This window comes from Heptranchias perlo, chromosome 6 (assembly GCF_035084215.1).
Source record: "Heptranchias perlo isolate sHepPer1 chromosome 6, sHepPer1.hap1, whole genome shotgun sequence".
Taxonomy (NCBI): domain Eukaryota; kingdom Metazoa; phylum Chordata; class Chondrichthyes; order Hexanchiformes; family Hexanchidae; genus Heptranchias; species Heptranchias perlo.
This window is the reverse complement of record NC_090330.1, coordinates 24599318-24613039: the sequence shown is the minus strand read 5'-3', so window position 1 is coordinate 24613039 and position 13722 is coordinate 24599318. Positions and strand designations below refer to the sequence as shown.

Here is a 13722-nt window from a genome sequence, read left to right as displayed (position 1 = left end):
ACTTGGGCTTAAAAGCGCATTAAGTTGCTTAGGAAAGAAGTGATTGACATGAAAGAGGAAACTGAATCTCTTGGAGGCAGTTTTAGGAAAGGAACGGATACGAGATGCCACAAGGTCAGGTGGCAGAGTTAGGCCTGGAATATTGCTAGATTATGAAGGATCACAGATATAACCAACCCAGACTGGAAGGTAGTTGCTGGTTAGATTTACCAGACATGAAGGAACCGTCTTTTAAGAGTTCTGAGAATTGCTGCATTAAGGGGCATTGAGGCCATCAAAATGTTCAGCAATTGCACTGCAAGAGACTGCAAGTTGTGAGCACTGGGGGCATCGATCTGAAGAGAACTGATGAATGTAGAGTGGTATCAACAGAAGAGCAATAGGTTTTGTGACATCCATCCATTTTTCCTACCAATGTGCACAATCTTGCACTTATCCATATTGAATTTTGTCTGCCATTAATTTGCCCAATTACAGACTTCATCTCATTCCTTTTCTAGGTCTGTGGCTGCTTTCTCTGTCTCGACAGTTCCTCTCCCCTCTCCACCCCCCCACCCACCCATACCTCTCCCCCTTTAACAAATACCTGTTACTTACTTCCCTTCAGCCAATTCTTATTTACACCAAAGTTTTACATTTAATTCCCACTTTCAATTCCATCAGCAGTCTTTCGTGGGAACTTTATCAGCGTTTTTTTTTAGATCTAAGCACCACTTCATATGGTTTTCTACTATCCTTGCGAGATATCTCTTTCTCAAAAAAGCCAAGAACTTCATCATGCAGCATTTTCTCCTTCTAAAGCCATGTTGCCTACTATTTATTAGATTATTCTCATTTAGGCATTCCTCAAGTTTTCTCTGATGATGAATTCCATTAGTTTACTAGGTATTGATGTTAAACTGGGTCAATAGTTTGTCACTTTTTCTTGGATATGGGTACCAATGATAGCTTGTTTCCAATCGAGTTTCTAATCTTTCTCCTTTGATTCAGAAGGTCATGGACTCTAGCACTTGAGCATATAGCCTAGGCAGACACTTAAGTGCAATACTGAGGGAATGCTGCATTGTTGGAGATGCAATCTTTTAGATAAGATGTAAAACTGAGGTGACATATGCCCCCTCAGGTGGATTTAAGATCTCATGGCACTATTCAAAGAACAGGGGAGTGCTCTCCACATTTATCCCTCAACCATCCCCACCAAAACAGATTAACTAGTAATTTATCTTACTGCTGTTTGTGGGACTTTGCTGTGCAAATTGGTACCGTGTTTGCCTACATTACAACAATGACTCCCCTTCAAAAGTAATTCATTGTCTATGAACAAGTTGGGGCATCCTGAGGACATGAAAGGTGCAATAATCTGTAAGTTTTATCTTTCCTCCTTTGGTTTCCTTTATTTCGTTTCTTTCGTGGTAATCCCGACATTTATTGGCTCCCTTTTGATGATTGTTAGCACTTGACAAATTTTATTCCTAGTGTCTCATAATACTCTGGGGGTGGGAAGGTATTACTATATTGACTTGTTCTTATCCCTTCCTCATTTCTCCTTCCCCCACCCCCTATGCAACGAGATCACATTTTTGTGTGTAATAAGGCCACCATATGGTGGTACTTGAAATATTTGTACAGCAAAACTTAATTTATAGATATATTAACATTGTAAGTAGAAAAGCTTTTAAATGTGCATGTTCTGCTACTATATTTGGCCGTCTTTTGTGGATTTTACAAACTACGCTCTCTGCAGGGCGCTTTTTATTAGCATTCCTCATCTTTCTGATTGGCCAGTGTTGTTAAACAGCGTAACAGTTCATGGTATCAGCAAGATTTATAATGATATTTTGTCAAGTCTGGTCAAATAAAATACAGTCCACATAAGCAATGCTATATTGGATACAAACTTGCTTAATGTATAATATTTTTGTTGTGGCATTTTGTAGTGAAGCAATAAAGGAAATAACTTGTTGTCTCTATAAAACACATTGATTAATCTGGTGAAACATAAATAGTGCTGATACATCTTCTATGGCCCCTAATCTTAATAAGAGCTGATGTTTCATTGAATTTCTTATGCAGCATTCTCTGAAATGTCTGTCTCTCCTTTTAGGCTGCTTGAAGTACGTGGACGGTTGTATGAGCTTCTGACCCACTGCATACCTCCTGAGATAATAATGAAGGTATGTTACTGAACACCATTTAACCCCATAATTCCGTCACCCCTAACTGGAAAAGAGATGTGCCAACATTTATTCTCCAATGTTGACTAAAGGATTGTTTATTTAATTAAGCAACTTGGCCATCCTAAAAAGTTTAATTCTAGAGCAGTGATATAGCATGTTGGGAAAATATACTTTTTAAAGCACTTTTACCATGCTTCTCAAATGTCTCAAGGCACTTCACATATTATGAGTTACTTTGAAATGTGGTTATGTAGGAAAATGTGGCAACCATTTTATATATCAAAAGATTCCACAAACAGCAAGAAATAAATAACCTGTTATGGTTTTGATGCTGTTGTTTGAGGAAGGGCAGGACACTAGGAAAACTCCCTGCCATGGAATTTTGCTGCCCACCGGAATCACTGGAACAGATCAATGGGACCATAGTTTAACATCATATCTGAAGAACAACTGAGTCTGACAACACTAGAGAATTAGCATAGATTGGGTGCACAAATCTTAGAATGGGGCTTGAACCCAAAACCTCCTGGTTCAGGCAAGAAAGCTACCCGTTGAAACAAGCTTTATTGGTATACAACCTTGCTATGCCACAGAGTAATTGAAAGTAGATGCTAATCTACTGATTCTCATGTGACAAGTTGCTGACTTTTAGAAGAAAGCAAGCTGCTTCTTCACTGACTTGGGGATGGAGGAGAGAGCATGGGAAATTAAAATTTAATGGAAGTCAACTTTTTGCATTCTTCTGGTGGCATAGACAGATCAGAAAATTTCTCACTGATTTGGTCAGGGGGTGATGTAATCAAAATTCTAACTTACAATTGGAGAATGAATAATGTGAAAACAGATAATACCATGATTTTATGATGGTTTCAGTTCTGGGCTGTTGTCTAAACCTTCATTTTTTCAAAAAATGTAAATATTAAATGTGAAAATCCTTCAATGGTGTGATAGGATGGTAACCGAATTTTATCAAGTTGACGGTCATCTGTAAGATTAATGGCCCTGACATTCAGTTGTCCAACTTTTACTTCATTTGGCAAGACCACACTTTGCTACCCTACTGCTTAATTAAATAGAGAATCATGTATATTGTACAGTATGCTACGAGGCAGCAATGCATTAATTGTCTTTCAATCTTGTTCATTGGGGAATCTCTATGGGTCTCTTTTAAATTGGGATTTCCTACATCAAAACATAACTCCTCTGCGCATGTTGCGAACTGTGTTCATGTAGAAAATTAAAGTAAATGCATAGATTTTATTGCTAAAGCGTACAGTGCTCTGTGTGACTCTCTTTTCTCTGTATAATTGTGACCCAATATTCATAGAATTACTCCTATGGTTTGAGCTGATGTGTAATATACTGCAAAATGCCATTCTTGCAGTGATGACTTTAAGGAATAGAGATGTATCTGATAGAATAGTGTGTAATGCGCAATAAAGACAATTAATGTTAGGTTTAAATGTGTAAATAGTATTTATGCCCAGCTAATGAGAACAAATGATCTCACGGTGAAAAGGAAGAGCAAACTGAAATGACATACTAGTCACTTATATTGCATATTTAACCAAGTCAGAAGTACAGATTGCTCATCAAAGTCTGTCTGCATAAATCAGTGTGACCTTTCTTTAGAATAATTCATATAAAATTTTATATGATCAGTCTGAATGAACTGCTCACTCCAAATGTAGTGATCTGTAGATTTTCAGATTCATTTGTTTAAATTTTCTGTTTCAGGGTCTTTTGTCAGAGTTGTTAAACAACTGTGATGGTCTACTTAAAGGAGAGGTTGCACAGATGGCTGCCTATTATGAGCATCGTCTGCAGCTTGGTAACAAGGCCATCTATCACCTGGAAGCATTTGTGGCCAAGTTTATGGCTATTTATAAGCAATTCATGGAAGATGGTTTGGAAGCGATGATGTTTTAATGAACTTCCTGTGTTTAAAGATGTTCTTTGACTGTTTCAATTTGGGAAGTGTACAAATATAACTGGTTTGAATCTCATTGTATGCTATGGAAAATCAACCAAAACTTGTACTATACTTTAGCTGTCCGAATAAATCCAGTCAATCTTTGCACAAGCCTGCATTGTCCCAATATAACAAAAAACCTGATAAACCTGCTGTAAATAATAAATTGCCTGAATCCACAATAAACAGAATTCTAATGAAGATCAGGGATATCAGCTGTTTTGTGTGTGCTTTATTTTAAAATTTCATGATGACAGGGCTGCAAATAATCGCTTTGCTTGTAGAATTACTATTTTTTCCCCCACACATTAGAGGAGAAGGGAACAGTGGAAGATTGGAAGAGAAAACATGCGCTGTCACACTCTGCCTGGTTTGAAAATATTTATATTGATTTTCAGGAACACCTGGCAAAATTACATTCCTAAGCTTAAACATCTCCTTGAAAAAAGTGTATTGCTAGATCAGTAATGTAATTGTAAATACAGTAGGCAACTGGAGGCTCAGATTCTCGTTCATTTGGAGTTAAACATGGAGAAATTTTTTTTTTGCAAAGCTTGTTTCCATGAATAATGAATTATTTCTTACGACATCTCAAAAGACTTTAATAGGCCTAATTCCATGCCGTTCTAAACATGTTGCTGTTGCACAGTCTTCCACCAAAGCCATGTTTGAGGTGATCTGGTTTCTTCTTGAATTGCTTTGTTATTGTAGTTGGTGACTCAGCTCCTGACTTTTATCAATTTAGCTCGGGGGCTTCCTGAGGCCTATAATTTAAACTAACAGAATTTTCATTGTTGGATAACGCTTTGCAATTAAGAGACTAATCTAATCTGTTGTGGAATGATTTAATCCTATTCCTCTACCCACATAATTGTGTTCAATTTAATTGGATGAGCAATACAGACTAAAGCACTAGTGGGTTTTGTTTGAGATTTGTTGGTAACTCTGGCCTATAAGGACTTTGTCTATAACGGTCTATTTCTGCAGCAACTAGCAGACTAAAATCAAAAGAACTGGAACCACAGTACCACTATGTCTATTCTTAAGCCTATTATTTCCCCTCTGTTGCATTCTTTTAGAGCTATTTTCCAGATTGCCCTAAGATAACAAGGTATTGGACACATGCCTACTCTCACACAATCCACAATTGAAAAGAAATTATGTCATCCACCCCAATAGCTTCTGAAACATTCTTTAATTAGACTCATTCTTAGTCTGAATATTGATTTCTTTTGTTTATTTTATAGCTGCTGCTGTTATTGAAAACCAATGCATTATGTTGGCTATTGCTGCTTTAATGATCTTATGTGCATTCCCACAAGTTCAGCTCCAACAGTTCTCATTAGTGTACTTTCATCAATCTTGGTGCTATATTGAGCTGCAGGCACTCTTTTCCTCTAGCAAATCTTGCAAAATATCATTACCCTATTATTCATTTAGTTTTCACAAGGTTTCCTTGAGACTTCATTATTGAATTCCTATCACTTTCTCATCTGCAAATACAGTGGAGACCTCTTATTTTTAAATCCAATTTGCTGCCAACATGAAAGATTTCTAATATTAGCAAGCTGACATTAAATGAGCTTATAAAATGGATGAGGAGAAAAATAATTAAAATAAAAGCAGGGAATAAATATACCAAAGACCATGCCAAAAAAAAAGGACAAATGTCGTACAACTGGCATGTAAAGATTTAAAAAGTAATGGCTGCTCACTTATTTTACAAGGTTAATGCCCGAATACATCACACCTTCACTAATACGAATTAGATTGGTATGGTCACTTTTTTTTAACCTAAATCTAAACAACTTCTACAGTTTTACTAGACAAAATGTAAGGTACAGCTTTATTCAATTTGTTTGAAATTATAATGCATTTTATATCATACCTTTACAAATATTATTCAGATTAAAATAAGATAGAACTGTTGCTATAAACAGTACAGTATGCAGTGTATATCTTGAGAAACAAAAAGTAAAGGATCAAAGTCCCACACAGTGATGCCACCACCACTAAAAAGAGCAAGACGATGTAAATCAGAATGTAGTGATTATGTGACACCAAGCTTGGATTTAAAAATCTTGAAAATTAAGAAAAGACTGAGGGAGTCAATGAGTTTTGAGATCTTAGGGAAGAGATAGACTGCATTTCAACAATGTGGAGGAGGAGGAACATGTAGGACTTGTAGCTTCCAAGGAGCAAGAGATAAATGCCCCTTGGAACATTAAGCAGTGGAATTGATGAGAAAAAAAAGAGACAGACAGAAGGTCAGGAGATGTGGGGATTCCATTTGAGGTCAAAGAGTGATATCAAGAATGTTGAAAGTATACAGATGAGCCAAAGTTAAGAGCGGGAATTGTTGGTTGCACTTGACATGAAGGCATGAAGGAATTGTCTCAAGAATTGAAAGGGAAAAAGAACAATTGGCATTGCATGGAAGAGATCAAGATGTAGTGATTTAGCCATTGCATTGCAAGGAGTGGAGCAGTGTGTGTAATCTGAAGGAAGTTGATGAATACAGAGTGGAACAAGCAAGAATGCAAAGGCTTGGATGATGCATGGAGGACAACATTGATATAAAGGAGGCACAGAAAGCATACTCAGGAAAACCGTGATTTAATGGAGAAAAGTCAGAAGATGAGCTGTTGATAAATTTTCCTATTAAAACAACTTAATATCTGATTCACTTTAAACAACTGATTCAAAGCCAAGATCCATTCAGTTTTTGGTTTTAGTAATTCCTTTTTAATGAAACTAGTCTGATGGGAAGTTTTACTACGTTAAAGGTGCTATACAAATGCAAGTTGTTGTTGTAATATGTGACAACACAATCCCCATTCTCTGCATTTGAAATGTATATTGTGCATTGAAGCAGATTTCCTGAAGGACATAAAAATATGGCTACTATAGTAAGTACTGTAACCTTCAGTGTACTGAGATAATACAATTATATTAGCAATTACTGTGCATCAGTATTGATGTTTAGACCTATTTCACTAAATCGGCCAAGAGCAAAATTGTTATCCCCTTCCCGCACCCCCCCACCCCTGCAAAAAAAAAGCTATAGCCTTAAAAGACTCTGGCTTAGTACAGAACTAGTAATTATCAGAGCCTGATTTGAAATGAACCATGAATGACAAGATGCTTAGTACAAAGAGGTTTCAAGTATGTACCTCTGACTTGGTACAAAATAGGACTGTTGATAAATTAACTGCAATTTGTATTGACCACACAAATAAAGCTGGTATTTTATCTTTATTAGTGTGAATGAGAAAAATAGTTTGTTCTTTATATTTTGATCAATGTGCAAAACAACTCAAAATAATTTGAAGAATAATATTTGGGTGCTAAAACAATAATCCAGGCCTTCTGAAATATCTTGCTTTTGAATTACAAAACACTAGATGGCAGCACACTACACATTCTGTGCCCAAATGTCTTGTTTATGTACAAAAGGATGATAGACATTAACCAGCCTATCGTTTTTTTGATGAACTGTTCAAATACAGACCTAAAAGATAGATACTTCCAAATGTACCTATTTGCATTAATAGCAGGACATCTGGAGCAGTGGTATGAGTGGAAGGATCTGGTTTCCAAGAGGACTTAGGAAGCTTGGATGAGTCAGAGGACTGGAGCACTCAAAGATAGGGTTAGAACACTGAGGAAGGAATGAGGTCTGGGAACACAGAAGCAAGATACTGGCCAGGAAATTCCTCGGGAGCTGCTCCCACCCTGCCGCCGTTACGGAAGCAGCTCAACTTCCTGGCCACTGTCGCTGAAGATGGGGCTGCTATCAGCAGCAGCGATGTAAAGTAAATGAACTAATAATAACACATGCAGGTTCTCCTGCAATACATTGCACAACAACTAATTTGGGCTTAAACTAATTTGGTAGGGGGATGGGCACCAGGATGAAACGGTAGAGAGGAGAAACAAGGTGCACAGAGGACTGGGAGGGACAAGTAGCACTAGAGTAAAGAATAGTTCAGAAATAGGAGGGATCAGACAGGGGCAAAAGCGAGGCATATGCATAAATGCACGTAGCGTGGTAAATAAGGTTGGTGAGCTGCAGGCTTAAGTCACCACATGAGACTGATATAGTGGCAATAACTCAGGCCTGGCTCAGAGAAGGGGATGATTGGGTACTTAATACTCCTGGCTACTAGGTATTCAGGAAAAATAGGGAAGGAAAGAAAGGAGGGTGGGTGGCAGTATTGATAAAAGAAACTATTATAGCTCTGGAAAGGGATGATGTAGTTGAGGGGTCAAAGACAGAATTTATTTGGTTAGAATTAAGGAACAATAGAGGAGCTAGTACGCTACTGGGTGTATAATATAAGCCAGCAAATAGTGGGAAGGAGATAGAGCAAATTTGCAGTCAAATTACAGAAAGATGCAAGAAATATAGAGTCGTGATAATGGGGGACTTCAATCATCCCAATATAGACTGGGACAGTAACAGTGTAAAGGGCAAAGAGGGGGAAGAATTCCTGAAATATGTTCAAGAGAATTTTCTGGAACAGTGTGTTTCCAGCCCAATCAGGAAGGAAACGGTACTGGATCTAGTTCTGGGGAATGAAGTGGGGCAAGTGGAGCATGTTTCAGTGGGGGAGTTTTGGGGAACAGTGATCATAATATCATTAGGTTTAGAATAGTTATGGAAAAGGACAAGAAACAATCAAGTGTAAAATACTTAACTGGAGGAGGGCAAATTTCAGTGAGTTAGAAAGGGATCTTGCCCAGGCAGATTGGAATCAAAAATTGGCAGGCAAACAGTAGGTGAACAATGGGAGGCCTTCAAGGAGGAGTTGGTTTGGGTACAGAGTAGACACATTCCTATGGGAGAGAAAGGAAGGAAATCCAAAGCTAGAAGTCCCTGGATGGCTAAAGATCTTGAGATTAAAATGAAACAGAAAAAGGTTTATGATAAAGGTCCATAATACAGTAGCGAACCCGGCTGAATACAGAAAGTACAGAGATCTAAAAAAAGGGAATAAGAGGGGCAAAGAGAGAATGAGAACAGATTAGTGGCTAAAATTAAAGCGTACCTAAAAGTCTTTTATAAACATGTGAATAGTAAAAGGGTAGTTAAAGAAAGGATGGGACTGATAAGGGACAAAAAAGATGATCTTGTAGTGGCTGAGGTACTAAATGAATACGTCACATCCGCCATTGTAGCAGTAAAGGAGATAGTAGCGATATTGGATAGGATAAAAATAGATAAAGAGGACGTTCTTAAAAGATTGACAGTACTCAAAGTAGAAAAGTCACCCGCCCAGGTGGGATGCACCCTAGGTTACTGAGGGAAGTAAGGGTGGAAATTGTGGAGGCTTTGGCCACAATCTTCCAATTCTCTTTAAACATTTGCAATCCTCCAGTGGCAGAGGACTGGAGGATTGCAAATGTTACACCCCTGTTCAAAAAAGGGGAGAAGGATAAACCCGGCAATTACAGACCAGTCAGCCTAATGTCGGTGGTGGGAAAATTTTAGAGATAATAATCTGGGATAAAATAACTGGGCACTTGGAAAAGTATGAACTAATAAATGAAAGTCAGCACAAATTTATTAAAGGACAATCGTGTTTGACTAACTTGACTGAGTTCTTTGATGAAGTAACGGAGAGGGTTGATGAGGGTAGTGCGGTTGATGTTGTGTATATGGACTTTCAAAAGGCATTTGATAAAGCACCACATAATAGACTTGTTTGCAAAATTAAAGCCCATGGGATTAAAGGGACAGTGGCAGCAGGGATACAAAATTAGCTAAGTGCCAGAAAGCAGAGAGTAGTGGTGAACGGTTGTTTTTCAGACTGGAGGGAAGTATACTGTTTCCCAGAGGTCAGTTTTAGGACCACTGCTCTTTTTGATATATATTAATGACCTGAACTTGAGTATAGAGGGTATAATTTCAAAGTTTGCTCATGACATGAAACTTGGAAATGTAGTAAACAATGTGGGGGTTGGTAACAAATTTCAGGAGGACATAGACAGACTGGTGAAATGGGGCAGACACATGGCAGATGAAATTTAATGCAGAGAAGTGTGAAGTGATACATTTTGGTAGGAAGAATGAGGAGAGACAATATAAACGAAATGATACAATTTTAAAGGTGGTGCAGGAACAAAGAGACCTGGGGTTGCGCATACTCAAATCTTTAAACGTGGCAGGACAAGTTGAGAAGGCTGTTAAAAAAGCATATCGGATCCTGGGCTTTATTAATACAGGCATAGAGTACAAAAGCAAGGAAGTTTGCTAAACCTTTATAAAACACTGGTTAGGCGTCAGCTGGAGTATTGTGTTCAATTCTGGGCACCACACTTTCGGAAGGATGTCAAGGCCTTAGAGAGGGTGCAGAAGAGATATACTAGAATGGTACCCAGAATGGTAGAACGGGATGAGGGACTTCAGTTAAAACAGAGAAGTTTAAGGGGAGATTTGATAGAGGTGTTCAAAATCGTGAACGGTTTTGATAGAGTAAATAAGGAGGAACTGTTTCCAGTGGCAGAAGATTGACAGAGAACACAAATTTAAGGTGATCAGCAAAAGGCGACATGAGGAAACATATTTTTACACAGCGAGTTGTAATGATCTGGAATGCACTGGCTGAAAGGGTAGTGGGAGTAGATTCATTAGTAACTTTCAAAAGGGAATTAGATGACTACTTGAACGGAAAAAATTTAAAGGGCTATGGGGAAAGAGCAGGGGAATGGGACTAATTGGATAGCTCTTTCGAGGAGCCGCTCAGGCAAGATGGGCCGAATGGCCTCCTCCTGTGCTGTACCTACTATGATACTATGAAAACAATGTCATACGTATCACTGTGTGCTGCATTATGGAACACAGTCTAAAACTCAGATCACCATAGACAGATACCAAAAACCATAGGCCTGGAGTTTCCTACTTGGACGCAACCCGGAAGTTGCACCCGAAATTGCACCCTTAGCTACGCCCATTTTGTCAATGTCAAGTTACACCCGTATCCTCCCAATCTCATTAGAATATGACCGAACTTAAAAATGGTCATAAATTAGCGTAAACAATCAGGGCCCAAGGAAACGCCGAACCCATGCCGGTACATTTCTTCTTCAAGTCTTAAAACTAAAAGTTTCAACTCATTCAACCTTCATTCATGCACATCAGTCACAAAATTATTTATAAACCTGCAATTGGGGAAGCTTTTCAATTTTTTAAACCTAACTTATATTTTGCCATAAATATGCATTAAAAGAAACAAAAAAAACAGAGCAGAGCAATTTTTAAAAAAATCCTCAAAATATTTCTCTTCAATCTTCCTCCTTCTCTCTTTGGATTTAACCATCAGTGGCTGTCTGTGATGAAGTGAAGAAGACAGAGAGTGAGGAGTAGATTAGTGGCAGAGGAGCAAAATATGTGAGCAGGGACAGAACTGAAGATGTCACTTAGTTATGATGGGGCGAGGCAGTGCAGCTATGTTGAATTTGGTTTGTAGAGCCTAGCGAGGATCAGGGCATTGGAAGTGAGAAAGAAAGAACTTGCATTTATATAGCGCCTTTCATGACCTCAGGACATCCCAAATCACTTTATAGCCAATGAAGTATTTTTGAAGTGTAGTCACTATTATAATGTAGAGAGGTGTTGAGCAACATTCTGAATGAAATGTAGTTTGTGACAGATTGAAGAGGGCAGGCTGGCTAGAAGAGCATTAAAGAAATAAGCCTTGAGGTAGATGGTGGAAGTAGATAGTTTTTGACAGGGCAGATGTGAGTAAGGAAACTTGATTCAGCATCAAGCAGCATGCCAAGGATTTGAATCACTGGATTTAACCTGAGGTGATAGTGAGGAGATTGATGGAGTTAAGGATGGAGAATGTGGGAGTTGGTGGAAGCCAAAAAGGATAACTATACTTTTGCATATATTAAGCCAGAGGAATGCATGGAAAGGGTTAATCTCACTCATTTGAAGTGTGCTAGTGTAATATCACTATTGATTTGTCTTTATATTGTAGTGTTAGCTTTTAGCCTTAATTTGTTAGGCAGGGAAGCATGATTCTTAAATTGTTAAATGTACAGCAATTCTAAAATGATGACCACTGAACTTTTGAACTGAGACTGACCCTCACAGATTTTAATATGAAGTAACCACCTGCTTAACGAAAATCTCATTTTGTTGAAAGTGTGTTACTGGGTCTTGGATTAAATAATGGAAATTATTTTGTATACAGTCTCTTGGGATTCATTACTGTAATTATTGTTTAATTATGTGTTTACTGTTTATTGTTTTGTAATGGAGACCTTTGGACTTCATTTAATGGTTATCTTGTCATTCTTTTTACACAGGAATAAGTATCCATCATTGCTTGATGCAAAGAAATATGATTAAAAGTGTACTGCACCAAAGCCAGAGCTATAGGTGGTCTCAGTAGTAGGCACTTAACATGTGGAGCTGTTCCTGTACTTTGCATGCTTGAACTATGATGCTATTTCAGGTCATGATACAAGCCCACAGATGCACAGAATTGGCTGTGCAGCGATTTCCAGGGCTAGTTATTGAAATGGTGCTACAAATAGAACATTTTTATTTGGGACATAGTACTCATTGACTATGGGTACGGTAGTATAGTGGTTATGTTACTGGACTAGTAATCCTGAGGCCCGGATCCAGAGAATGTGAGTCCAAATTGCACCATGGCAGTTTGAGAATTTGAATTCAGTTAGGAAAAAATAAACTATAAATAAAAAACTGGTATCAATAAAAGTGACCATGAAGATTTTGGATTGTCGTAAAAACCCACTGGTTCATTAATGTCCTTTAGGGAAGGAAACCTGCCATCCTTACCTGGTCTGGCCTATATGTGACTCCAGTCCCACATCAACGTGGTTGACTCTTAACTGCCCTCTGAAATATCCTAGCAAACCAGTCAGTTGTATCAAACTGCTATAAGCGGTTCAAAAAGAAGGCCCACCACTACCTTCTCAGGACAACTAGGATGGGCAATAAATGCTGGCTTTGTCAGCGACGCCCAGAACCCGAAAATGAATAATTTTTAAAAATGGAAAATTATGAATATTTCAGTTATGAACCTATTTTATTTTCTAATTAATGGCAACTGCCCCCTTTCTGTGGTCACACATACACAAAGTATAGATCTACATTAAAAAATAGCCCAAAACGCACCTCAATTTGGAGTAGTGACAGGACTAAAAGTAAGTAGGGGAGCGTAACACACTGGTCACAACTCTTAGTTTGAGCATTGCTTTCCTAGAACTCTAACTTAAATTAAAAGCAATATATGAATTTAACAGCTGCCTTAAGTGGCAGGGCTTAGTCACAACTTTGGTATCTGCTACAGACCATTAGTTGATTTGAGTTTGAAGAGTTTTTCCCACTAGCAGGAAGATTGTGATCAGCACTGCCTGGAATCCAGCTCTAACGGAAGGTATTTAAAACTACAATTTATCTCGGTTTACTTGGACACCCAACTGTACCACCTTGGAGACAATCTTGCAGGAATACTCATAGAATCATAGAAAATATATGGCATAGAAGGAGGCCATTCGGCCCATCATGTTCGTGCTGGCCGAAAATGAGCC

At 38.2% G+C, this 13722-nt stretch overlaps 1 protein-coding gene across 1 annotated transcript in view; it reads left to right on the top strand.

Annotated features, from left to right (window-relative positions):
* rfc3 (replication factor C (activator 1) 3) overlaps nt 1-4350 on the top strand; it is a 28479-nt gene extending 24129 nt beyond the window's left edge. The window contains exons 8-9 of the mRNA XM_067985396.1: nt 2105-2174; nt 3915-4350. Of these exons, the coding sequence (XP_067841497.1) occupies nt 2105-2174; nt 3915-4106 (262 nt within the window). The 3' untranslated portion in view covers nt 4107-4350. The remainder of the gene's footprint in view (nt 1-2104; nt 2175-3914) is intronic.
* Nucleotides 4351-13722: the final 9372 nt, after the last annotated feature.